The sequence below is a fragment of the Kogia breviceps genome, chromosome 17, assembly GCF_026419965.1.
Source record: "Kogia breviceps isolate mKogBre1 chromosome 17, mKogBre1 haplotype 1, whole genome shotgun sequence".
Taxonomy (NCBI): Eukaryota; Metazoa; Chordata; class Mammalia; order Artiodactyla; family Physeteridae; genus Kogia; species Kogia breviceps.
Genome location: NC_081326.1, coordinates 75,304,611 through 75,331,175, shown reverse-complemented (window position 1 = coordinate 75,331,175; position 26,565 = coordinate 75,304,611). Strand labels below are relative to the sequence as shown.

Here is a 26,565-nt window from a genome sequence, read left to right as displayed (position 1 = left end):
TGTCTGTAAGAACAGTATTCTGAGCGCTGAGGGACACGGTTTGGATGTATCTTGTGGTCGGGCTTTCTCGCCACTTCGAGCACAGCTTTCCTCCAACTAGAATGAAGCTCAGGGCTGGGGGGTGTCTGTCTTCTTCGAGCCCCCTAGCTCCGTATGCAAATGAAGACACAATCACCCATAATTGTTCATACAAATAAAACTGAGTTCAGGGTGGTGGCACAGGAAGGCACCCGGACTCTGAGCGCGTCTGACCCTCGCCGGCCGCTTCCCCATCCTGCACCGCGGGGACCTGGGCACGTGACCCCGATCTACCGTGACAGCCCACCAACAGAATCGGTAATCCTACAGGGCGTATTCAGGACGTAGCACGTTCGACGTTTTCCTTCTCTTGTGAGGGGAAAAATTACTTCATCTGATATCATATTTTCTTTTTAATGAACTAAACTCGTCAAGTTTGCAGGGTATTAAAAAAAAAAACCCTTAATGAAGATTTCATATTAAAAGAACAAAAGGAAAACTACATTTCTACAAGCACACAAATTATACTGCTCTGAGCAAAGAGCTAATACAACCCATCTATCACATGACATCCCATTTTTTCCCAATAAATCATTTGCTTACATAAATATAGACAGCAAAAGAATACAGCCATTAACATGTTGATTTTGAAAGAATCACACTGAGTGTCATCAAGTCGGCCGGCTCTGGTCTAAAGACCCCTCCCAGGCAGGGTCTGTCCAGATCAGAAGGGGACCTGGTGTCGCCAACCTTCCCTGCTACGCGACCCCGGGGGAGAGGGTGGGAGGGAGGGAGAGAAAGAGGAGAGGCTGCAAGACAAAGCAGAGAAGAGAGAGCTGGAAGAAAGGAAAGGCCTGAAGGCTTTGCCACCAGTAACTTCTTCACAAAGGTGTAATATAAATGTAGGCATATATTTATCATTATGTTCCTTAAATGACGGCACATTTGGGCCAGAAATAGCCACTCGACGCCTGCACTGTATCACACTGAAGTAAACACGCTGTACTGTCTATTTAACCGATTCAGCTCAAGGGCTAGTTCCCGACAGCACGCAATAGATGCTCATGGTGACAGCGACAGGAAGGAAGGAGGAAAGTTTCTAACGGGGGCCAGTCCTGGGTGCTCCAGCCTGGGCTCTCCTGTGGGCGGGCTTCCTTCCCGAAATGATCCGTCTGTCTCCCGACCCGGGTCTGGCCATCCAAGGTGGTCATTCGCAAGAGAGACGAGGGGGGTGGCAAGGCCCCAGGCAAGGGTAAACACACTCCCAGGATCCTCCTGGAGGCAGGGGCCTCTCTCTCAGCAGTCCTGGATTTCAGTCCCTGAGCTTTGGGGCCGTGGCCGTTGTGGAACCGGGAGCTGGCTGGGGACCAGGTTACAGACACTGGAGATGTTTTAAATACCTGAAGATGCAGACGAGCAGCTGCAGGGTGATCTGCTGGATCTGGCAGTTGAGCCGCTGCTGCCAGGCCCGCCTGCAGGCTCGCCCCTCGTTCAGGTCTGTGCTGGCGCAGAGGTGGGCGAGGTCCAGCTCGTGGTGCATCTGAAGGCTCTGGACCCTGGAAAGGAACGGAGGGACACTGACCGCAGCCCAGGCCGCATCACGTGACTGACTGCTGCTTACCGGCCAGCGAGAGCCCTCCAGGAAGAGAGCTAAGTTGACCTCTCAGGACGCTCAGACTCCCTATCAGTAACTGCGGGGGGCGCGGGCGGTGGTGTCATTACAAATACATCCCTGTTGGGAGTTTATTCACCTCCCAGCACAAACGGCTCATTACTGCAGAACTCGCAAAGGCCTCGTCCTTGGACCACGCACGTCTTTACACAAGCTGAGGGTCCCGTCCTCCTTTGCAGACACCTGCCCTTCCATGACGGCCAAAGGGCTTCCAGTGGGTCTGGGAGGGACGGCGCAGCTTCCCTGCTCGGGCAGGCTCGGGTGCACGGGGCACGGCCACCCACTCGTCTGGAGGTTCTCGGGGACGGGGGCTCACAGCGCTTTCATCACACAGGATCCTGGCCTCCCCAACACTGCCCAGGGCTGCACTTCTACATGAGACTTCGGACACCAAGGAGCAAGGCTGAGGCTTTAAATATGCAAAGTAAACCCACCCAACAGTATCCAAAGGCCAGGTGGGGCAGAGGGGACCCGGCGGACACAACTCTGATCGTTATGAGGAAGACAGCTGGGCAGTGGGCGGCCAGGCACAGGGGCGCCTCAGGGAAGAAGGGCGCTGCTGCCCCTCGTCCCTCCCGGCAGGTACCGAGCGTGGGCGCTCGTCACCCCAGACCCCGTGGGGAGACCCACTGCCACAGCCCCGATCACGGTCCCAGAGCCCCTCACAGACGAGCCACCGACCACGCACGCACGGGTCAGTTCACATTTTCAACAGCCCCCCACGGTGAGCCCGAGACCCCACGTCCCACCGTCCGGGGGCCTGGCCAAGCGAGAGTCCAACCCCCGGGTATGTTCTAGAATATTCTAACAACAACACGAGGGCAGAGGTAAGACCCCATCTTACTGGGGACGCGCCACCCAAGCACACTCTTGAGAAGCTGCCCCCAACGCTGGCAAACAGCAGTCCCGGCAAGTCACGCTCCGCAAGCCTGGGGACCGTGGACTTCGCTTATCAGAAAGTGACCGGATGATGAGGAACGTGCGCTTCGCCTTCGGAGTTCACCCAGGGAGACGCTCCCACCCGGACCCCTGGCTGGGTCCCCTGAGCACCGCCCGCCAGCCACACAGGGCTCCACACCCCGAGCCCAGACTCTGCTTGGGGAGTTTTATAAATTTTTTGAAGAGGGAAGGAACAATAATGAAGATGGCACTCCCACGTACTTGGTACAAACCATCCAGATAGAAGAAATCACTGATACCAAGGTGTTATAGGCTGAATTGTGTCCCCCCAAACTCCTAGGTTGGAGTCCTAACCCCCAGCACCTCAGAGTGTGACTGTGTCTGGAGACGGGGCCTTTAAGGAGGTAATTAAGTTAAAATGAGGTCACAAGGGTGGACCTAATCCAATATGACTGGTGTCCTTATAAGGAAAGGGGATTAAGACACAGCAACACACACACAGAGGGACGACCACGTGAGGACACAGGGAGAAGACGGTCATCTACACACCGAAAAGAGAGGCCTCAGGAGGAACCAACTCTGCCAACACCTTGATCTCGGACTTCCAGCCTCCAGGACTGGGAGACAATAAACGTCTGTTGCTTAGGTGGTGTTTGTTACAGCAGCACTCGCTGACTAATACACAGGTAAGAGGCAGAAATGAGAAAAGCCGAGTCAGGGAGCCAACACAGAACCACCCGTCCCTTCCCCTCCTCTCAGGCCCCAGCTCTTCCCACGTCCGACCTCCAGCAGGCAAAGTAAAGGGGAGCAGTCGGCACTGACAAAAGACGGGCTGCGTCACCAGCTCCCCCGGAGCAGCAGAGCCCAGCTGCTTGACGACAGCCGGGAGTAGCTGCTGCACGAGCCCCCCGCCCCCCGCGGGCCCCACCACGAGCTTCGTGCCAGGCCTGCCTGTAGTCCACACGCGAGCCGGAGGACCAAAAGCAGGACCTCTCCCACCACCATCTGACTAGATTCCAAAGCGGGAAACGTCCTGCACGGGCCCGCCTGCCCCAGGTGCACCTGCGTCCCAGCGTAAACAGTAATCACAGCTCCTCGGACCCCCCCCGAAAGAAGTACACGGGGCGGTCCCCGCCAGGCCTCTCCCATCACCACACAGGCCGCAGGGCCTGCAGAGCCTACGACAATTATTATCTGCCCTTTCTGGAAAAAGTTTGTCTTGCCTCATCTCAGCCAATGAAGTGTAGTCGTAGAGCCGGAAAACCACAAAGAGCCACAAAACAGGCATGAAACAATGAGAGCAGTAAGAGAGCGCTGGGCAGGGGGCTGGGGGGGATGAAAGGGGAAGACAGCTTCCTGCCCAGCGAAGCACGGTGGGTCCTGGCCGTCAGGGGCCCCCGACTGACAGGGCCATGTGGGGCAGAGGCCACAGCTGTTTGCTCATTATATACATACTCTGCCCCATGCATTGGACACATATCTGGTGGGTGGATAAATGAACGGATGCCGGAAGGAATGAAGGAAGGACAGAGAAAGAACTTCGGAGATCACAGGCGCAGAAGAGGATCGAGAGGTGTCCCGGGGGGTGTGACCCTCCCCTGGCCTGGGGCCATCGTTAGTATTTAGACAAGACTGGAATGAAGACAGATGACTTTTATTTTTAAATATTCACAAGCAATTTCCAAACTACTATTACATAAACCACCTGTTAATGTAAGATTGGAAGAGATGCTTGAAATTGGCAAGTATGAACCTGAACAAGATTTTTCCAAACACCTACTCTTTCCCCCCTTACCTCTGAATAAAAGTCTGCGCTGCCAGGAGAGGGACGTCAGGGACGTCAATGTCCTCATCGTTACAGTAGGTGATGCTCCCGGTGTCAATGTTTATCAGAATTAATCCATCGGCTTCCTATAAAATAAGTTTGTAAAGATCGGAGTAGGAATCTGAATTTGTATACGTCTTTGAAAACACGAAGATACACTTTGCATTCACCAAGATCGTGTCATCGATAATTAAATTATCGTATCTAATATGCACACAAAGCCTTATATTATCTACCAGAAAAATGCAGTGTGTATCATGAGTTAGGTTAACAAGCTAATTTGATTAAAAATGCCTCTGAGTCAACGTTCCAACACACGAGGTCAGGCCTTCACCCACCCTTGTGCAAACACTCCATGTACCACTTCAGGGAGCCTGGAGAGAACATTCCAGAGCCCCAGTGGGAGCCCTCCGACATTCAACACTCAGGGTACCCGCTGAGCTGCCCAGCCAGCTCCGCCCCCCCCACCCCCGAGGACCAGAGCACAGGCGGTCCTGGGCTCAGGGATCCCACACACTTAAGAGTTCTTGAGATGTGTGGATGGCTTACTTGTTAAGTCTTACCCGTGACAAAACACACAAATAATGAGTCACACTCCTGAGTTCTACACTTCAAGTGTCCCATGAACATGACGCCAGAATCCTCCCCAGCTTTCATGCTGGGCCAGCCTCTCCACACGCGTTTCATGGCACGTGAAATACGCACAAACACGCCTCCCAGGGCAGAGCCCTAAACCAGCGGGGGACAGGCCGCGCTCGTAAGCACCGACACTGAGCTTTTACAAGGACCCCTTCCGAGCTCCCAGCACATCGAGAAGACATCCAGACCCCAAAACACTTTCAGTCAAGACCTGCTGCTTTGCCCTAAAAACCTCCCAGAACAGGTAAAGCGCTAAAACGACTTCCTTTCTGACTGCGGACTGGAATCAAGTAAATATGTCTGCAAGTTTCCCTCCTGAAGGGGCTGAAACAAGACGGTTTTTCCCCTAATGACTGAAAAAAACCCACAATCTTGAACTACAAAGTCTGCCTATTTTTTCCTCATTTGCGAGGGTGACGTTTTTCCATTCCTTCCATGAGGTCTGAATGGCCTTTTCCCAAAGTGTGTTTGTCCCCTGGTGAGTCACAGGTTCTGCCGACAACACAGACATCCAGGAGGGGCGCTGGGCTTGGCCAGGATCTGCTCTAAGACGCCAGGAAAAAACTGGATGATGGCTGAGGACAGAGAGGGGTGCACGGCATCCTTTCCACTCTTCTCTCAGCTTTTGCATACACTTAGAAATTCTCAAAATAAAACGTTAAACACAACATTGTAAATCAACTGTACTCTAATAAAAATTTAAAAATAATAAAATAAGTTAAATGAGAAGCTACCCTGTACCAACTACCGAGAAGCACAAGGAAAAGTGCTGCACATCGCTGGTCATTGGGGAAACGCACATCAAAACTACCCAGCAGGGCTTCCCTAGTGGCGCAGTGGTTGAGGATCCGCCTGCCGATGCAGGGGACGTGGGTTCGTGCCCCGGTCCAGGAAGATCCCACATGCCGCGGAGCGGCTGGGCCCGTGAGCCATGGCCGCTGAGCCTGAGCGTCCGGAGCCTGTGCTCCGCAACGGGAGAGGCCACAACAGTGAGAGGTCCGTGTACCACAAAAACCAAAAAAAAAAAAAAAAACCAAAAAAAAAAAAACCAAAAAAAAACTACCCAGCAGGGGGATTAGAATCGAAAAGACAAAAGACAGGCATTAGGAGGAGGTGCGGAAATCGGAGCGCCCTCTGCTGGAGGGAGGGTGTCTGGGGCAGCCGCGGGGAACAACGGTCTGGACCTTTCTCAAATGGTTAAACACAGTGCTCGCACCGGACCCGGAAATTCCTCTCCCAGGTACGCACCAAGGAAAATGAACGCATGTCCACACAAAAACTTGCACATGAGCGTTCACAGCTGCGTTATGCACAGCTGTGGTCAAAACGTCGAAACAACCCCAAACGTTCTCAGCTCCTGAACGGATAAGCAACTGTGGCCTGTTCATTCAAGGGAATCCTACTCGGCAATAAAAATAACGCGCCGCTACACGGATGAACCTCAAAACGCGTGCCGCTCAGTGAAAGAAGCCAGTCATAAAAGACCACGCGCTGAATGATTCAATGTACGTAAAGTCCACGTATACACAACAGGCAACTCCACAGGGGGAGAAAGTAGACGGTGGTCGCCAGGGTCTGAGGGGGTTGGGGGGTGACTGCTAACGCATGCAGGGTTTCTTTGTGGGCTGACCAAAGAGTCTAAAATTAGTTGTCACAGCTCTACCAAGTTCCTAAAACCACTGAGTTGTACAGCGAAGCCCGGGGAACTCTGAGGTGTGCAAATGGTATCTGGAAAAAAGCCGTTTTAGGAAAAGCCAACCTGCTCTTCCCGCTGGCCATGCCACAGTTTATGACAAACCTGTGGCGTGAGCTCCCCTTCGAAACGCACCCCATCAGCACAGCAGTAAAAACAGCTGCTGCGTTTTACGCACGCACTGTGTGCCAGCCTGCTCTACCGGCCCCTTGACGCTGCCGTAAAGACGCGGCCAGCACGCTCCCTGTCCTTTCACGACCAGGACACACTGAAGGCCTAACGCCCTGACACAGGCCAGCCCCCAAGCTGAATGCAGTAAACGGCCACCGGATGCAGCAAGGCCCACGGACCCCTTGCACACGGAGCAGTACACTGCATATGCACCTGCATTCTTCTAGGAAGTAGGTCCACGGTTTTAATGAACAACAGAGGCTTAATCAAAAAAGTGAACATGGAAAATATGGAGTGATAACAATGGTGGCTCCCAACCACGAAGCGCAGTCACCTGCCAGGCAGGACAGGGGACGTTCCTCAGCCAGAGCCCTGCCTGGGAGGCCGAGGCCATGCCCACTTCACAGATGAGGAGACTGAGGCTCGGCAAAGGCCAGTAAGTCACTCAGGGTCACAGAACTAGTAAGCAGCAGAGGTGAGACTTGGAATCAGTTCCCTCGACTCCAACGCCTGCCCTCGCCTCCCTGAAAACGCTGGAAGCCATGAATTTAAGTGGCCTGAGAAGTGGCATCCGGGTGTGGCCTTGAGGACAAGGAGGTAGCACTAGCACCCCGTGAGGGAGTGACCGCGGGCCTCTGCGCCCGCCCACACCGCAGGGCACCTCCCAGCCACTTCCCACGCATCCCCACAAAGCGCCCACGGGAGTTAATGCTCTGAATCCAGCGGCGGGTGCCTAACCTTGCTGACTTCTTCAAAGTGGTCCAGGTGGCAGCCCATGAGAAAGGACGTGGGGGCCATGACGAAGTCCAGCATCTGTCGCGACAGGATGGGGACGAAGGTGTGCTGCCACTGCAGGGGGTGCAGGTAGGCCATGAAGCACTCAGCCACGAGCGTCAGCAGAGCCCAGCTGGACGAGAAGAACACGACGTGCTGCTCCGTCAGAAGGCAGGTTAGGATCTGGGGAAGAAACAACACGCGAGCAAGCCTGAAACACTGTGAGGGCGCCGCCCAGCGAGGCCGGGCGCGGGGCAGCTTCCACCCTGCCGTCCCCGCGCCACTTGCCAGGACCAAAGCCACCTGACCCCAGAAAAGTGCTGCCTGCAAACAGCGTGCTCTGTGGTGAAGCTCGGCTTTTAGCAAAAAGGTAAGTGTTCTGAGTACTTTTGATGCCCCATTAAGCCAGTTAGCATGAGATGCTCACAGGTGTGGAAGGACGCGTACCTGTAGCACCTTCTCAGGTCTGAAGCACAGCAAGGGCAGGTGAAGGTCCAGGTCGATGAGGGGGCTTTCGGGGTCGGCTCTCGAGGGAAATACGATCTGTAGAGGCTTCATGTTCAGTATCTGCAACGACCGATTTCCATCGTTAGCTCGGGGGAGCTGCTCCCAGAGGAGGCTGAAGGCACTGAAATTCACCACTTTGGCTCGGAAAGCATCTGAATTAGAAAACACTTCTGGAGACTCATGCTGTCACCTTCAATGTCACAGAGATACAAAACAGTCGAGAGACGATAAACAGAACTGCCAGGAATGTTTCATAATGAATTGAGGACTTAATGCCTTTTTCAGCCAAACTCCCTTAAACTCTTTAATTAATTAGGAAACAGTTCCTTGACAAAACAAAGATAAACGGCCTCCAGATATCCATCCCAATGAGCACAAACTCTAAATCAAGCACGTTCAAACTAATCTTAACCAGGATGCATTATTCTCGGTTACTACTTATTACGTATTCGCTTATATTTTCAATTTAACAGTCAAAGCTCCTTAAAGACATGGAATTCACAAAAAAATTTTAACGACACTTTATTTTTCTAAATGAGGGTATTTTTAAATGACACTTCAGGGCTTCCCTGGTGGCGCAGTGGTTGAGAGTCCGCCTGCCGATGCGGGGAACGCCGGTTCGTGCCCCGGTCCGGGAAGATCCCACATGCCGCGGAGCGGCTGGGCCCGTGAGCCGTGGCTGCTGCGCCTGCGCGTCCAGAGCCTGTGCTCCGCAACGGGAGAGGCCACAACAGTGAGAGGCCCGCGTACCGCGAAAAAAAAAAAAAAAAAGGTGGATTCACTTATGTGACTGACATGTTTGTTTTAAAGCAAAACAAAACAAAATAAAGCAGAGTTAAGTATTCCAAGTTCTGATGAATTATTAACAATTATAAATTTTATAATGAAAAACTCTCCTCAGTATTTCAAAAAGACATATGAATGGATAAAGAAGACGTAGTACATATACACAATGGAATATTACTCAGCCATAAAAAAAGAACGAAATAATGCCATTTGCAGCAACATGGGTGGACCTAGAGATTGTCGTACTGAGTGAAGTAGGTCAGACAGAGAAAGACAAATATCATATGATATCACTTATATGTGGAATCCAAAAAAAATGGTGCGAATGAACTTTGTGAAAACAGAAACAGAGTCACAGATTTAGGAAGCAAACTTATGGTTACCAGGGGAAAGCGGGGGTGGGGAGGGATAATCTGGGAGATTGGGATGGACATATACACACTACTATATATGACACACATGACTAATAAGGACCTATCGCATAGCACAGGGAACTCTACTCAATACTCTGTAATGACCTATGTGGGAAAAGGAACTAAAAGAGTGGTATATGTGTATGTATAACTGATTCACTTTGCTGTACACCTGAAACTAATACGACATTGTGAATCAACTATAATAAAAATTTTTTAAAAATAAAAATTAAAAATGACCAAATCAAAAAAAAGGAAATGTATCAGCCAGACACCCCATTAAAGATAAGAACCAGGACTTCCCTGGTGGTGCAGTGGTTAAGAATCTGCCTGCCTTGGGCTTCCCTGGTGTTGCAGTGGTTGGGAGTATACCTGCCGATGCAGGGGACATGGGTTCGTGCCCCGTTCTGGGAAGATCCCACATGCCGCAGAGCGGCTAGGCCCATGAGCTATGGCCACTGAGCCTGTGCATCCGGAGCCTGTGCTCTGCAACGGGAGAGGCCACAACAGTGAGAGGTCCGCGTACCGCAAAAAAAAAGAAATAAAAAAAAGAATCCTCCTGCCAATGCAGGGGACACGGGTTCGAGCCCTGGTCCGGGAAGATCCCACATGGCACAGAGCAACTAAGCCCAGGCGCCACAACTACTGAGCCTGCGCTCTAGAGCCCACATGCCACAACTACTGAGCCCGCGTGTTGCAACTACTGAAGCCCACGCACCTAGAGCCCATGCTCCGCAACAGGAGAGGCCACCGCACCACAGTGAAGAGTAGCCCCTGCTTGCTGCAACTAGAGAAAGCCCACACGCAGCAACGAAGACCCAACGCAGCCAAAAAAAAAAAAAAAGATAAGAACCAACCACATACGTGAGTCACTCTACCGGCAACATTGGTACTGGGACGTTTCAGGTGCTGTGCTAGCAACTTCACAGCACTCAATACTCACGCTCTCTGAGGTAGGTTCTGTTATTCTACCCACTTTACAGATGAAGAAACTGAGGAGGGAGAGAGATTTTAGGTAAATACTTTGCAAATTTCTACTTGATTGGAGCCCCAGAAAAAAACAATAAGCTTGGCACACAAAGCAACATAGAAAGTGACTTGGGAATAGTAAGAAGAAAAACATGTGTGTTTCACTGGACACACCCAATTATGCGTATCATTTGAAAAGCAAGTAACATCTGAGCCTCCAGAGGGCAGAGATAAAAGCAAAGCAGGCCCGGGGAGGCGGGGCGCACCTAGAGCCTTTGCTCCCCTCAGGCCAGAGGTCCAGGTGGTCAGAGAAAGGGCGGGGTCCTCCCCTCCTCACTCCCCACACTGTGGGGCCTCCCATCTCCGCTGTCAGTACAGGTGAGAGCTGACCCCACCCAGAATTAACAGGAAACAGCAACTCAGGGCCCATGCGCACTATTCAAGACACAAGCTGCACAGCTCACGACCATTACCTATGACAACCTCTAACCTGATGTTGGTTTGCGGTGGGTTCTGGAAAACACTGCTGAATCAGCTCCTGCATCAGATGAAACTGGCCTAAACTGACCTCCTGGATTTCTTCACAACAATAAACAGCCACAACACTCCCTAAAACAAATGATGACCATTTATACCAACTTGGACCCGAGAGCTAATTAGACTTGTTAGTGGAGGATCCCAATGACAAGTCTGATCCAAACTCAGCCCGCTGGGACAAACCATGAGCTCCAACATGCAGACCGTGATTGAATGAGCACTGCTGGCCGATGCTGAAACACCCTCTCATTCATTCACTGAACAGCGCTCCATGGGACAGCAGCTAAGCGCTGGACACAGTAGTAAGTCCTGGAAATGCAGTTCTGAATGTGGCCTCTGTCCTCATGCAGCTCAGAGTCTGATGGAGAAAATGGACATTAAACAAAAAACACACACACTCAAGCCCTAACTGCAGGCGTGCTGAACTCTGCAGGAGAGCAGGCTGCTGTGAGAGAGATGGCGTGGGAGATGCTGCCCCGGAGAACTGATGTCTGAGCCAGGCCTGAGAAAGGAGCAGGAGCTGGAGGGAGAATATGGAGAGAGTGGCACTCCCGGGAACAGCACATGCAAGGGCCCTGTGGCAGCGTCTGCAAGGGACCCACAGAAGTCCAGTGTAGCTGGAGAACACTGAGCAAGGGGGTGAGTGGAGCTGGACAGGGCTGAATGGTGACACAGGGGCCAGGGATGCAGGTCTGGGTGAAGGCGACGAGTGAGAAACAAGTGAGGGGTTTTATGCACAAAAGGAAAGTCCAGTTTATAGATCTTAATGACCTCTCCAGCCACAGTGCAAAAGCATGAACGGAATATAAGGTCAAGAATGGAAATGGACAGACCAGTGGTGGTTCCCTAAGTCGTGTAGGTGGGAGAAGCTGGTGGCCCAGAACAGGGGTGGCAGTGGAAGCGTGTAAACTGGAAACAGCTACTGGAGACAGACTGATAGGGTGGATGTGGGACAAAAAGGCATCGAGAACGTCCCCAGTAAACTTTCCCACTGGGGGTGGTAGAAATGGAGGAACCAAATGTTAATTAATCCAAGATTCCAAAACTCATGGGTTACAGAAAAGTCGTGTAAGTACTATTTATACATTGCTTCTGTTCAAAGGTAGAATACAAGGAATCACAGTAAACTGTAAACCTGTTCCTAACTCAGGGAATTTGGTTCACTGCTGCAGCAGGTCCTCAATGAGCACGTGTTGAGTTTCTAGAATAAGAATGTAAACTTTGATGATTTCGCTACACAAAAATACCAGTTATCTACAAAATAAAGATGAGTGCCTGGCACAGAAATCCAACAAATGTTCCCCACAAAGGTTTCTGGGAGCGGGACCAAGGTAGACAGACATCCTGCCCTGCCTCGGGCCGGGAATGCACTTGGCAGGGTGTCCCCCCACCGCCCCCGAGCAGACCGCTGGGGTTTAGGGTAATAGCAAATATATACACTTTAAGTTCATAATCACAAATATCCTAATAAATTATTTTTTCAACTGTCCATAATAATCAAAATATAGGAAAACAAGATTTATATGTATAATCTTCCAGAGGGGATGAATACAGTGAAACTGACTTGACATTTACTGTACATTTCAAGACGTTTATTTAATAGATGTCTGGGGGTTTTTTTGGTTTTTTTTTTGTTTTTTTTGTTTTTTTTTGCGGTATGTGGGCCTCTCACCGCTGCGGCCTCTCCCGTTGCGGAGCACAGGCTCCGGACGCGCAGGCTCAACGGCCACGGCTCACAAGCCCAGCCGCTCCACGGCATGTGGGATCTTCCCGGACCGGGGCACGAACCCGTGTCCCCTGCATCGGCAGGCGGACTCTCAACCACTGCGCCACCAGGGAAGCCCAAGATGTCTGTTTTTTAAAAAGGAAGCATCCCACAGTTAAATGAGTTTGGAAATCGCTGAGTCAAACAGGTTTTATCACACAGCTTAGCTGTCTGACATGTTACTTGACAAAAGGGGAATGAGGTCTTTCTCAAACTTTCCTTAACCCTGAAACCTCCCATCAAAAATAGCCAATAACATTTGAGAACAGAGTTTCACAGAACTCAGTTTAGGGAACGCTTCTTTATCAATTAAAGAACAGAATGGCACTGTGAATAACAACAACAACAAAAAAAACAGTTACTTTTTATTAACCACACTGGACAGGAGAAAACGTTAACAAGTTAAATATAATACCCGATATTCCAGACAAAAAAAAAAAAAGGGAAATTTGTAATTTAAGTAAATTTTATGTGTTTTCTGAATAGCAAGTAATTAACATGTTAACCACTAAAGGGGCCTATTACTAGCTCAACATCTATTTATCATGAGCCACTCTGCAAAACTCAGGCCTAAATATTTGACTTTAGACCGAAATTTTATTTTTAAATTTTTAGAAAATAAATTTTCTAATTTATTTCTAGTTTTCTGACCTTTGGAAACTGTATAAAATAAGCTTCTGTAAGGAACTTGAGAAGCATAATTTTAAAAAAGCTAAAACTTAAAATCATTTAAAACGTTTCAACCATCTTCATTGACGTGGTACATATATACAATGGACTACTCAGCCATAAAAAAGAACACAATAATGCCATCTGCAGCAACATGGATGGACCTAGAGATTATCATACTAAGTGAAGTAAGTCAGAAAGAGAAAGACAAACAGCATATGAGATCGCTTACATATGGAACCTAAACTATGGCACAAATGCCATATCTATCTATGAAACTGAAACAGAATCACAGACAGACAGACAGAGAACAGACTGGTGGTTGCCAAGGGGGAGGGGGTTGGGGGAGGGATGCGTTGGGAGTTTGGGGTCAGCAGATACAAACTGTTATATACAGAATGGATAAACAACGAGGTCCTACTGTATAGCACAGAGAACTATATTCAATATCCTATGATAAACCATAATGGAAAAAAATATTTTAAAAAATGTATATATATGTATAACTGAATCACTTTGCTGTATAGCAGTAATTAACACAACATTGTAAATCAACCATACATCAATTTAAAACAAACGAATAAATTTGCAAAGAAAAAACAAGACAATTCTGGATTTAATTACCAAATGGAGTGGTCCAGGAGGCGGGCTAGGTATTAAAGACAGTTTTGCAGCAAATTCTTTTATATGATTGTCAACTTCGAAATCTTTACAGATCTTCAGATGAGTCAATAAACTGAAATTGAAAGAAAAATCAAATCACAAAATAAATCTGAGAATCCAGTGGTCACCTTCTGCATTGCTAATCAAGGCTGAAATCTCTGTGTCAGGAGTTCCGGGAGTTTACAGCAACAGGAGGAGGACGTGGGTGTGAGACCGCAGAAGCCTGGCTGCCCAGGGCGGGGGGCGTCTGGAAGGGGCAGAGGCAAGCTTTCCAGGGAGTGTGTGCAGCTCACCAGGAGAGGCAGTCTTTGAGGGCGTTGTAATAGGGGAATCTGGAAACCACACACACGGCAAAGGGCACAAAGCAGCCAGCCATGCTCCGGCCCAGACCTGACGCCTCCCAGTGCATCTTGCCGTTGTAGAAGCAGTACTCGTCCTGGAGAGAAAGCAACGGCGCGTCACCTGCCGACCCCGGCAAACCCCAGTCTCCGCTGTCGATGGCGCCGGCCTCTCCAGACAGAAGGGACACTGGACAGGGGCTGGACAGCTGTCCTCAGCGCGCCTGGCCACTCCCGCCCGTTTCACTGCCACGTGCGAGCGAGCACCGGCCTCCGCACCGACACCGACGGGGCCCCGTGGGGAGCTCGCTCTGTCTGAGTGAGGTGCTGGGGTTCCAGAGGCGGGAAGACTGGTCCCTGCCCTGGAGAAGCTGGCCGCCTTCGGTGAGAAGGAACCATGGTTAGAACACAGTGAGACACAGACGGGGCTCTGCTTAAAGAGCGAAAAGGCAATTCTCAAGGGGGCCTGGGAGCCGGGTGGGCGTCACGGGCCAGAGGAGGGGGCAGGAGGGGCCTCGGCCCGTGATGGGGGCATTTCAGGCGGAAAAGAATACAGCAGTGGGGTTCCAGAAGGCACAGCTCTCTGCACAGCTTACAAGGGGCACAATATGGGGGCCCCACCGTATATGCGGGAAAAAACACAATTCGAAAAGATACACGCACCCCAATGTTCTTAGCCGCACTGTTTACAGTGGTCGGGACACGGAAGCAACCTAAGAGTCCACTGACAGGTGAATGGATAAGGATGTGGTGGTACATATACACAATGGAATATTAGCCATAAAAAGAATAAAATAATGCCATTTGCAGCAACATGGATGGACCTAGAGATGATCATACTAAGTAAAGTAAGTCAGACACAAAGACAAATACCATATGATATCCCTTGTATGTGGAATCTAAAAAGATGAGACAAATGAGCTTATTTACAAAACAGAAACAGCCTCACAGACATAGAAAACAAACTTATGGTTACCAAATAGGAAAGCGGGCAAGGGATAAATTAGGAGTTTGGGATTAAAATATACACACTACTATATATAAAACTGATAACCAGCAAGGACCTACCGTACAGCACAGATATTCAACACCTCGTAAAAACCTATAAAAGAATCTGAAAAAGGAATATACATGTATATATATATATATGTATAACTGAATCACTCTACTGTACACTGAAACCAACACAACACTGTAAATCAACGATATTTCAATAAAAATTTTAAAACTACATTAAAAAAATACGTTGGGCGCCCAGGTCCTCTGGGGCTGAAGCAGGCAGCCAGTCACCCTGTACCTTCCGGTCCATCACGTCCCCTACAAACTCCCCAAGGCCAGGCGGCTCACACAGTGGGCCCCGCCCAGAAAACACTCCCCAAGTGCGCGATGACGGAGTCATCCTCTCAAAACCGCAGCCCAGGCACCTGTCACGCGTGAAAGGTGAAAACCACCCAAAGGTCCCCCAGCCGAGGAGCAGAGCGGCGGACCGTGGGCTGTCACTCAGCTGCTGAAAGAGGAGTGAAGCGCTGACGCGCGCCCCCACGTGGACGAGCTCTGCAAGCGCCACCCTGAGGGGCAGGAACCAGACACAGGAGGACACGCGCAGTATGATCCCGCGCATGCGCCACGTCCAGAATAGGCAAACCCACAGAAGCAGAGAGCAGGGGAAGGGCGGCCAGGGGCCCAGGGGCAGCAGCGACCGGGGAGGCACTGCCGGTGAGACGACTCCGCCTTTGGGGTGACGGACAGGTTCTGGAACTAGACGGTGGTGATGGCGGCACCACGTGGGTGAAGCGTCCATTTTTTGATGGCTAAAATGGTGATTGTCATATTATGTGTATTTCACTGCAAAAGGAGAAACCCCACAGCCTAGGCCCAGTTTCAGAGAGAAGTTGGGGGAGTCACGTACGTGCAGGGGCCGGTAGTACTGGGCAACCACGCCGTAGGTTCTATTGCCGCAGACGTCAGTCAGCACCAGAAAGTGGACACAGTCCTCCTTGGGCTCAGAGGCCACACACACGCCCCCTGTAGGCAGAAAAAAGAAAGAAGGAACCTCATTCTGGCCACGTGGCATCCACCGTAAGGCGACAGGATACGCCCCCCTCTGTCTGCTGTGGCACTTTGACGGCCAGATGTGCCAATTCTTCAGGCCAGATGTGCTAATTCTTCAGGCCGTGCACCCCTGCCTCGATCCCTCCCCCTCAGCAGCAATTTCTCTGCTGGCACCCTGTGCTCCGAAGACTTTGAGAAGGATCATGGGAACAGGCCCCCAGAGAGACCCTTCGGGGCACACCCGGGGTGGTAGCTATTTCCTCAGCCCAGTGGGGAAGGGGGTGTCCCAGCCTATCCAGGAGAGCAGGAAACCGCATCAGTTTCTCTGTGGAGCCTCCAGACAGGTCCTTCCGTCAAGCCCTTGGCCTGAGTTTTCTACACCAGGCACTTGAACGTCTCTCAACGAGAGAAATGCAGCCAGAACATAAGCCCGCTCGTCAGCAGGAACTGGCCAGTCTGGGGAAAGGCCGGCCCATGCGCACCTGGGAAGCAGAGCTGCGGCAGGGCGAGCAGGTCCACGCCGTTGGGGACGCTCACGTCCTCGGGGTCCTGACCCCTGGGGCCGCCGGGCTGGCCCTTCGAGGGCTCCACCTTGGGCCTCTCTCTCTTCTTCCGGAAGGAGCGCCTCCTGGTCTTACCCGGCGTCACACAGTTCACGCCGTCGGGCTGACTGTCCTCCTTGGTGACAAACGGAGGCACGAAGACCGACAGGACCTCCGGATCCAGAGAAGACGGGCTCTTGACTCCCTTCTTCTGGGCGGCCTAAAGCAGGTGGAAATAAGAGTCACCGCAGCGGTGCCAGGCCGGCTCTGTCCGACCCTCCCGTCGTAGCATCTGCCGTCCGTCTTCTGGCCTCCCCACCCCCAAACCCCCAGTGGGTTCTGCATCACGTGCCTGGCTTTTCCCACCAGTAGCTCGAGATGGTAAGGAATTGCTTTTAGGAAATCTCAGGCCCTACACTCAGCGAGTGACGGACCCCCTCAGAGCCTGGTCCTTCAGCTGCTAACGGGGATGCCACGACTGGCCCCTTGGCTCCAAGGCCTGGTTCAGGGCCGGCACCGCGGTGCAGACCTGGGTTCGGATCCCAGTGCTGTGGGAGCCACGGCAGCCAGTTACTTGGTCCCTCTGAGCTTCCCTTTCGAGAGGCGAGTGCAGCGACCAGCCCCCGGGGGCCCCCCGCCCCGTCCCCTCAGAGGCTGGTGCGGACGGCGAGCCCCAGGAACGGCTCTGCATCCTGTCAAACCCACACGGGCGTGTTTGCCACCACGTGCCCACCGCGCCAACTGGGCCACCACGCACGTCAGTTCTGTCACCTCGGGCCTGGGAGAACACAAGGAGGAGTGAGGAGGGCCCTGACGGACATAGAGGAGAGCCGCGTCCTCCTGCCAGACCGTCCCAGGATCCGTAAAAGGGGCTTCTTAGCCTCAGTTCTTTTAAACTTCGACTTGGGCCAAGATTTTTTTTTTAACCTTTTATCTTTTCCTTCTTCCCCAAATAACATAGGTCACCTTCTCTCTCTTTTTCTTTCTAGTGAGTTAGGACTAAACAAACACCGGTGCCAGGTTGATTTCAGATCTTCCAAGGAAGGTATTGATATTATGAACTGCAGTCTGTCCACGAGAAGGAAGGGCTGCCAAGCCAGGTAAAGGCGGAAAAGAGTAAAGCAGGATTCTCTGGGTGTAAAAGATACAGAAGGTAAGAGGTGGCCGTCACGGTGGGGAGTGGGTAACCTAGGGTCTCTGAGGACCCTAGAAATGGCATCAGGAAGAACACCACTGTCACCAGAGAAACGTGGTCTTGACTGGCAGAAAAGGAACAGCCAGCACCAACATTTTGGTAAGAATCAGTGGTACCAACAAGGGACTATTACACCTCAAAGGATGTATCTACAATGACAGCATTTTCAGTCAGTAAACACACTCTAAACTCAACATGCTATTTTTATGTGATGTAATGTGAATTCAGAAAACAGTTTCTTTATATTTGGGGAAAAAACTTAATGCCAATAGGAACCAACACCAAACATGGGAAATCCCTACTGCTGTATAATTTAAAAACCTTTTGTGTATCATGCACGAAAGGAATCCCTTTCTTTACTTGTATGAAACCTCTTCTAAAACTTTTCTATCAGAATCCAGCAGTTCGGACCTAATTCTCTATGAAAACATGCTCATCTGTTTCCTCCACAGTGAGATGTTATATCCACAGAGACTGGGCGATACCTCACCTCACTGCGGGACAACTCTTGGTATAAATTACAGTCAGAGGAGCCCTCACTGATCGACCCCTTTTCCTGAAACTTCCCAAGGCCGCCTCCTTTCTGCAATTTCGCTTCTCCATCCTGCTCCTTGGCAGCCCCCTGCAGACAGACCCCCAGGGCCAATCCCTGGCCCCAGTCCCGCCTCACGCAACAGCCTGCCTGCGGGGCAGCCTCTGCACTCCTGTGGTTCCAGGCATGCACACCGGGACGGCTCCCAGGGCTCTGCCCCCAGGGACGGGGCCTCTGTGCCACCCCAGCTGTACCCAACTGCCTCCCCATATACCCGGTGAGTCCCTTAAACTTAAGTTTCAAAAATTAAGCCCACACTCATTTCCAAAAACTTGATCGTCCACCTCTCTGCTCCTCTGTGGACAGGATGACACCACTCGGGTATTGAGAGCTGGACCGGCGCTATGGCCCCTCACTCCCCATCGGGAAACCCACATCTCGACGGTGGGCCGCAGAAAGGCCTCTGAAGAAAGCCCAGCTGCTGCCCCATCTGCACCACGTTTGCAAACCCTTGGCTCAGAGTAGGTACAGATTCACCATGAACTAATCTTCACGGTTGCTGCCGAGAGAAGAACAGCCGCGCCTCCTCCCACCTGGCCCTGCATCCACTCTCCCAAAGGGCGGGGGGAGGTCTGAAGAGCACACATGACTCGCCCCTCACCTGCCCCAACAGCGGTGGGTCCAGCTGCCCGGAGCCAGCCTCTGACCCCAGCAAACCAGCCCTGCAGACCCATCTCTGTCCCTCAGCCAGACCTAAAAAGTGCGTTTGTTTCTACACATTACCATCCTCACACATATTCCCGTGCAGGTATCTGTCACACAGTGCATGTGTCACGTGACAGGCTGACCACCTGCCCTGCTTGTGCACCTGGCAGCAGGCCAGCCTGCTTCCAAAGCCCAAGGGCGCCCAAGCCACTCACGACTGAAGCCCTCAGTCACCTCAACACATGCGCCTTTGTCACGATGCTGTGCTTCTCCCTGGCCTTCACTATGCCTGACACATGCCCTGCCCCCTCCTCACCACCAACCCCCCCCCCAACACTCATTGGAGGGGGCGTTTCCTCACCCTGCAGCCAGGGACACACACCTCCTCCAGCCATCACGCCTGGCTCATCATCTAGAACTTCACCATCCGGAGTCTACCTCCCCATCACCTCCCAGAGCATCGCTGCCGGGCACGGTGGTCCTACATCACCTTCGGAATGGCGGGGTGGGCCGGGGTGAGGCAGGGATTGTGCGGCCCCACAGTCAGCACAGAGGATGGCTCTGAGTGGGTGCTGTTCCTCCACTCCCACCCCGGCACTCGTGATCTCTTGGAGGTATGCTCAGTCTGCATGGAAAATCGGTCATTACGGTAAAGCCAATGAACTCCGTAATTCCCACTAGTTACCTTTAGTCACTGAAAGTGATGTGGCCACAATCCAGCCAACTTGGCCTTTAGCAGTTTGTTACACATGTCTTTTTTTTTTTTTTCTCCGAAATGGAAATCCCTGCTGTCTTTTCTGATTGGATAAGCAATACAGTCTCATTTTAAAAAATTATAACAACAATATAGAAAAAAATAAAGGAAATAATGATAGAAAGGGAATGCCTTCCCCATAATCCTATGACTCAAAGGTAATGTTCTAAACAGCATGGGATACATGCTTCCCATTTAAAAAATGTATACATAAATATAACTTTTTCATAAACACAGTTATACTTAAATGATTTCATTAGCTTTTTTCCCCATTTAACTACACAGTGTGCTGCCTCTCCTGTTGACACTTTAGCATGTCCCACTGTGTACAATTCAGTACCACCCCTGCCCAATCCCCTTCTGATGGACAGCTGGGTTGCTCCCAAGTCTTCATCATACTAAACAACAGGCAGCAATGAGGTCTCACCCAAATATACTTGCACACATCTGACTCTGTAATTAGAATAAACTCCTAGGTATTTTATTCTTTTCATTGTGATGGTAAATGGGATTGTTTCCTTAATTTCTCCTTCTGGTCTTTCATTGTTAGTGTATAAGAATGCAAGAGATTTCTGGGCATTAGTTTTGTATCCTGTGATTTTACCAAATTCATTGATTAGCTCTAGTAGTTTTCTGGTGGCAACTTTAGGAATAAACCTACCTAAGGAGGCAAAAGACCTGTACTCAGAAAACTATAAAACACTGATGAAAGAAATCAAAGATGACACAGATGAAGAAATATATACCATATTCTTGGATTAGAAGAATTAATCTTGTGAAAATGACTATACTACCCAAAGCAATCTACAGATTCAATGCAATACCTATCAAATTACCAATCGCATTCTTCATAGAATTAGAACAAAAAATGTTACAATTTGTATGGAAACACAAAAACCCCGAATAGCCAAAGCAATCTTGAGAAAGAAAAACAGAGCTGGATGAATCAGGATCCCCATCTTCAAACAATACTACAAAGCTACAGTAATCAAGACAGTATGGTACTAGCACAAAAACATAAATAGATCAATGGTACAGGATAGAAAGCCCCGAGATAAACTCACGGACCTATGGTCACCTAATCTATGACAAAGGAGGCAAGAATATACAATGGAGAAAAGACAGCCTCTTCAATAAGTAGTGCCAGAAAAGCTGGACAGTTACATGTAAAAGAATGAAATTAGAACACTACCTAACACCATACACAAAAATAAACTTGAAATGGATTAAAGACCTAAAGGTAAGACCAGACACTATACAACTCTTAGAGGAAAACATAGGAAAAACACTCTTTGATATAAACCACAGCAAGATCTTTTTTGACCCACCTCCTAGAGTAATGAAAATAAAAACAAAAATAAACAAATGGGGCCTAATGAAACTTCAAAGCTTTTGCACAGCAAAGGAAATCATAAACAGGACAAAAAGACAACCCTCAGAATGGGAGAAAATATTTGCAAATGAAGCAACCGACAAAAGATTAATCTCCAAAATATACAAACAGCCCATGGAGCTCAGTATCCAAAAAACAAACAACCCAATCAAAAAAGGGGCAGAAGACCTAAATAGAAATCTCGCCAAAGAAGACAAACGGCCAAGAAGCATATGAAAAGATGCTCAAGATCACTAATTATTGGATAAATGCAAATCAAAACTACAATGAGGCCATCACCTCACACCTGCCAGAATGGCCATCATCAAAAAATCTACAAACAATAAATGCTGGAGAGGGTATGGAGAAAAGGGAACCCTCTTGCACTGTTGGTGGGAATGTAAATTGATACAGCCACTGTGGAGAACAGTATGGAGGTTCCTTAAAAAAATAAAACCACCATATGACCCAGCAATCCCACTATGGGGCAGATACCCTGAGAAAACCATAATTCAAAAGGACACATGTACCCCAATGTTCACTGCAGCGCTATTTACAATTGCCAGGGGCTTCCCTAGTGGTGCAGTGGTTGAGAGTCTGCCTGCCGATGCAGGGGACACGGGTTCGTGCCCCGGTCCGGGAGGATCCCACATGCTGTGGAGTGACTGGGCCTGTGAGCCATGGCCGCTGAGCCTGTGCGTCCGGAGCCTGTGCTCCACAATGGGAGAGGCCACAGCAGTGAGAGGCCCGCGTACCGCAAAAAAATAATAATAATAATTTTAAAAATTTAAAAAAAAATACAATTGCCAGGACATGGAAACAAGCTAAACATCCAATGACGGATGAATGGATAACGAAGATGTGGTATACATATATATATATATATATATATATATATATATATATATACACACACACACACACACACACACACACACACACACACACACACACACACAATGGAATATTACTCAGCCATAAAAAGGAATGAAATTGGGTCACTTGTAGAGAAGTGGATGGACCTAGAGTCTGTCATACAGAGTGAAGTAAGTCAGAAAGAGGAAAACAAATATCATATATTAATGCATATCTACACAATCTAGAAAAATGGCACAGATGGATGAACCTATTTCCAGGGCAGGAATAGAGACTCAGATGTAGAGAACAGACAAGTGGACACGGGGGGAAGTGGGGGTGGGATGAATTGGGAGATTAGGATTGACGTAAATACACGACCATGTGTAAAACAGAGAGCTAGTGGGAAGCTGCTGTAGAGCACAGGGAGCTCAGCTCTGTGCTCTGTGGTGACCTAGATGGGGGGAATGGGGGGGATGGAGGGAGGGGATATAGGATGCATAGAGTTGATTCACTTCATTGTACAGCAGAAACTAACACAACATTGTAAAGCAATGATACTCCAATAAAAGTAAAATAAAATAAAATAAAAAGAATAAACTCCTGAAAGTGCAATGCTGGCCCCAGAGGGTTCATATGTTACTTTCTGATACATGTTGCAACTGCCCCTCACCGTGACCCCCCACCAACCCCCGACCCGGCAAAGATGATGTCTATTTCCACAGACTCTGCCCAGGGCAGTTTCCTGCTCTTCCCTCCCAGACACTGACTTACTAAAAAGTAAAAAGCCACAACACTCTAATTCATGTGAGGCATTGTTAGATGACATAATGGCATTGATCTTCACTATAGGATTGGCTGTCATTTGTGAAATAAAACATAAGTAGATTTTTTTAAATGCCCTAGAAGAGTCCAACACAGCTGCCAGTGTTGTGTGTGACTATTTAAATTAATATTAAATGAAATATAAAATCCAGTTCCTCAGGGGCACTAGGCACACTTCAAACACCCAGTGGCCTCATGTGGCCACAGCTGCTACCATACTGGATGGTGCCAGTGAAGAACACTGGTGTCATCATCTGGAAAGTTTCTGTTGGCCAGTGCTGCTCTAGAAATGGAAAGCCAGGGGCTTCCCTGGTGGCGCAGTGGTTGGGAGTCCGCCTGCCGACGCAGGGGACGCGGGTTCGTGCCCCGGTCCGGGAGGATCCCACAAGCCGCGGAGTGGCTGGGCCCGTGAGCCATGGCTGCTGGGCCTGGGCGTCCGGAGCCTGTGCTCCGCAACGGGAGAGGCCACAACAGTGAGAGGCCCGAAAAAAAAAAAAAAAAAAGGAAAGCCAGGATGCTCTCTCCACTAAAAAACATAACAATGCCTTCACCCACAAGATTTATGCCAGTGACCTACACTATGAAAGGTGCTCTGAGCACTTTTCCACCACCCTGTGATGGATTTGTGATGCATCCCTTCCCATCTATGTGTTTAGTCTCCATAGCAACCAAGGAGTAGAAGGAAATGTAACTGACCACAGTAATTCACTGAGGATTGAACTGTATTTTCAAATTCTTTGTCACTAACCTCAATAAAACAAACACCACCCCATCTAAGGAATAAATAAAACATAAAGTTAGGACACTACACTATCCTAACGTCAAGCTGGATATTTCTCATACCTCTGGGCTTCTGTTTTCATGTGTCACCAAATAGGAATCCCTGAATCAGACAGAAACAGTGACTCTTAAAAGTAAATTAAAAGTAATTAAAAAGTAATTTAAAAGCCTTGGACATTCAAAGTAGAACTGCTATAAAAATAAAACTGAATAAATGATATCCTATGCTTCATTAATTGTAACATTAACATAGGTCTTACAAGGAGGATGTTACTCCATTTCACTACACTCCCTTCTCCTGCTCCTTCAATTATTGTTCCCTCCACCCTTTGCCGAACGCCTAACAGAAGCAGAGTATAGAATAAAGAGGATGATGGCTAAAATGCAGAGTGGCCGACTGCCCACTCGACTTGGGAAATGTCGCAGTCTGTTTAGTTCAGGAAAATAGCACTGTAAATATTCTGGATGATTCATCCTCTTCTCATCACAGCAACGAACAGACGTGCTGTGATCACCCAAGAAGCAAGATGTCCAACTGTGGAGAAGACCAAAACTGAAACCAGGTCATTTCCTATCAGAAGAAAAAGGAGGTAATGCCATTTGGCACTGAGAGGCAGGGAGACAACTCAACTCGATCCAGAGGATCAGAGGAAGCAGAGACCAAAGGGGGACCCATACATGATGGGGGTTCGCAGAGTGAGCGGGGGAGGGAAATGCAGAAATCATCGAAATTGGCCTTATACTAAAGCCACGGCATAGAGACCACCAAGACATTATCAGACATGTATCCGGGTTAACTTTTGCAACATTTAGCTCCTCTTGGAGATGCCCATTCAACCCTGCAGCCTTAAATACTCAAAATGGCTTTCTCTGCCTTTCCTTGCTGTCGTCTGGAACCAGATGAAAGGACCTGTCCAGATAACTAGGCAGTAGAGTCGGGAACTCTCTGAACACACCGAGCACCACCACTAACCAGAGAAAAATGACAGAGTCCCAGACATCTAGGCCAAGGGAAAGAGAGGGCCACAGACCCACTCCAAAAAAAAGCCAGGGTTCCGGAACTAAGAAGAAGTGAGAACACAGGGAAGAAAAAAGAAGGAGAATGTCCCAAGCTGCGGTCCCGGAGGAAGGGACGCGAGCTTGCCACTTTGGCTTCCAGGGTGCAGAGCGGAGAACAGGGGGAGGCGGGCTGCAAGTGTTTTACAGTGAAAAACAGCTCATTTCATCGCATACCAACTCAATGGAGAATATATAAAGGCGGTCCTTAAATCTACCGAAAATATGCTTATGCTGTGCCTAGAACAGCACCGGCCCCTAGGAGACCGTGAATCTGTGGAATGAGTGAAATCATTTAATAGCGGGCAAGGATTCGGTGCTGGAGGCCGCGGAACTCCAGGCGGCCCAGCCGCGTCTTCACCTGACCCAGGTGGGCGTCCTGAGACAGAGAAGCCGAGCGGGGCGAAGCGTTTAGGAAGCGGCCCGACGGACGCGAGCTTCTCCATCACACTTCATCGCGTTGCGACTCCAGCGGGTCCCACCCGAGAGGTGCTCCCGTAAGGGAGGGGAGGGCAGGTGAAGGGGCGGGAGCCCCCAGCCGGCTGCCACTAGCGACTCCACCGCGGCTGCGAGAACAGCTGCTGCTCTCGCCCCGGGAGGCTGGAGGTGGCCGGCCCGGCCGGACCTCGGCGCAGCTTCCCCACCCCGCGGACGCTGGGGGCTCCGTGCGCACCCGGCGGGGTGCCCTGGGCCCGACCCCGTTCCCCGGCCGCCCCGCCCGCTTCGGTGTCCCCGCCGGGCCTTACCTGCTCGGGGCCACGGAGGATGTCCCGGGGGGCCCCCAGCAGAGCGCACAGCTCCAGCAACCCCGAGGGCAGCGCCAGGTACTGCGGGGCGGCCTCCGCCATGGCTGCTCCGCGGCCGCGGCCGGCTGGGCGTACCCCGCCCGGGCGCCTCGGGCCACCCGGCCCCGACCCCACGCCCCGGCCGCAACTTCAACCGCCGCCTGGCCCAGCGCCCGCGATAGCTGCAGCCGGAGGGTGCACGGAGAGCGCCGTCAGCTGGGCGGGACGTGAGTGGCGGGGTCCGGCGGGGCGGGGCCTGAGCGGCTGCGGCGCCTGAGCGGCTGCGGCGCCTGAAAAGGCTGAACGGGGAGGGGCGGGGCCTGGCGGGGCGGGGCCTGAGCGGCAGCGGGGCCTGAAAAGGCTGAACGGGGAGGGGCGGGGCCTGGCGGGGCCGGGCTCTGGGCCCGGCGCGAGGTCGTCATTTCCGAACCGGGCCGGCGGGCTCCGGCGCGTGCGCGGCGTCTGAGCGCCCCAGCCCCCTCCGGCGGCTCAGCCGCTCCTTGACGGCAGCCCCCTCCTCGGGGAATCGGGGAAGAGGTGGGCGGGGTCCTCAGGTGGCCCAGGAGGGCGCCCAGCCTCCAGGGCCGAGGGTGTGGGAATCACCTGCTCCCGCAAGCCTCCGGGCCCAACCTTGGAGGGACTAAGGCCGGAGGCGACCCCTGCCACCGCCGACTCCAGGAAGCCCTCCAGCGAGCAGGGCCGTGGCGTTGGCCGGTCGTGGACGGCAGGAAAGGCCGGTGGGCATAATAACTATGCCCGGTTAACCTAAGGCT

General features: G+C 50.9%; 1 protein-coding gene across 9 annotated transcripts in view; it reads right to left on the bottom strand.

Annotated features, from left to right (window-relative positions):
• Positions 1-25,925, bottom strand: part of DENND3 (DENN domain containing 3) — a 54,138-nt gene extending 28,213 nt beyond the window's left edge. For 8 of the 9 annotated variants that reach the window (XM_067017584.1, XM_059042996.2, XM_059042997.2 and 5 more), the window contains exons 1-9: positions 25,754-25,925; positions 16,874-17,153; positions 16,249-16,364; positions 14,295-14,437; positions 13,963-14,074; positions 8,140-8,259; positions 7,657-7,875; positions 4,386-4,501; positions 1,419-1,574 (exon numbers count right to left, since the gene is read on the bottom strand). In XM_067017584.1, the coding sequence (XP_066873685.1) occupies positions 1,419-1,574; positions 4,386-4,501; positions 7,657-7,875; positions 8,140-8,259; positions 13,963-14,074; positions 14,295-14,437; positions 16,249-16,364; positions 16,874-17,153; positions 25,754-25,855 (1,364 nt within the window). In that variant the 5' untranslated portion in view covers positions 25,856-25,925. The remainder of the gene's footprint in view (positions 1-1,418; positions 1,575-4,385; positions 4,502-7,656; positions 7,876-8,139; positions 8,260-13,962; positions 14,075-14,294; positions 14,438-16,248; positions 16,365-16,873; positions 17,154-25,753) is intronic. The other variant, XM_067017582.1, reaches the window with a different exon arrangement.
• Positions 25,926-26,565: the final 640 nt, after the last annotated feature.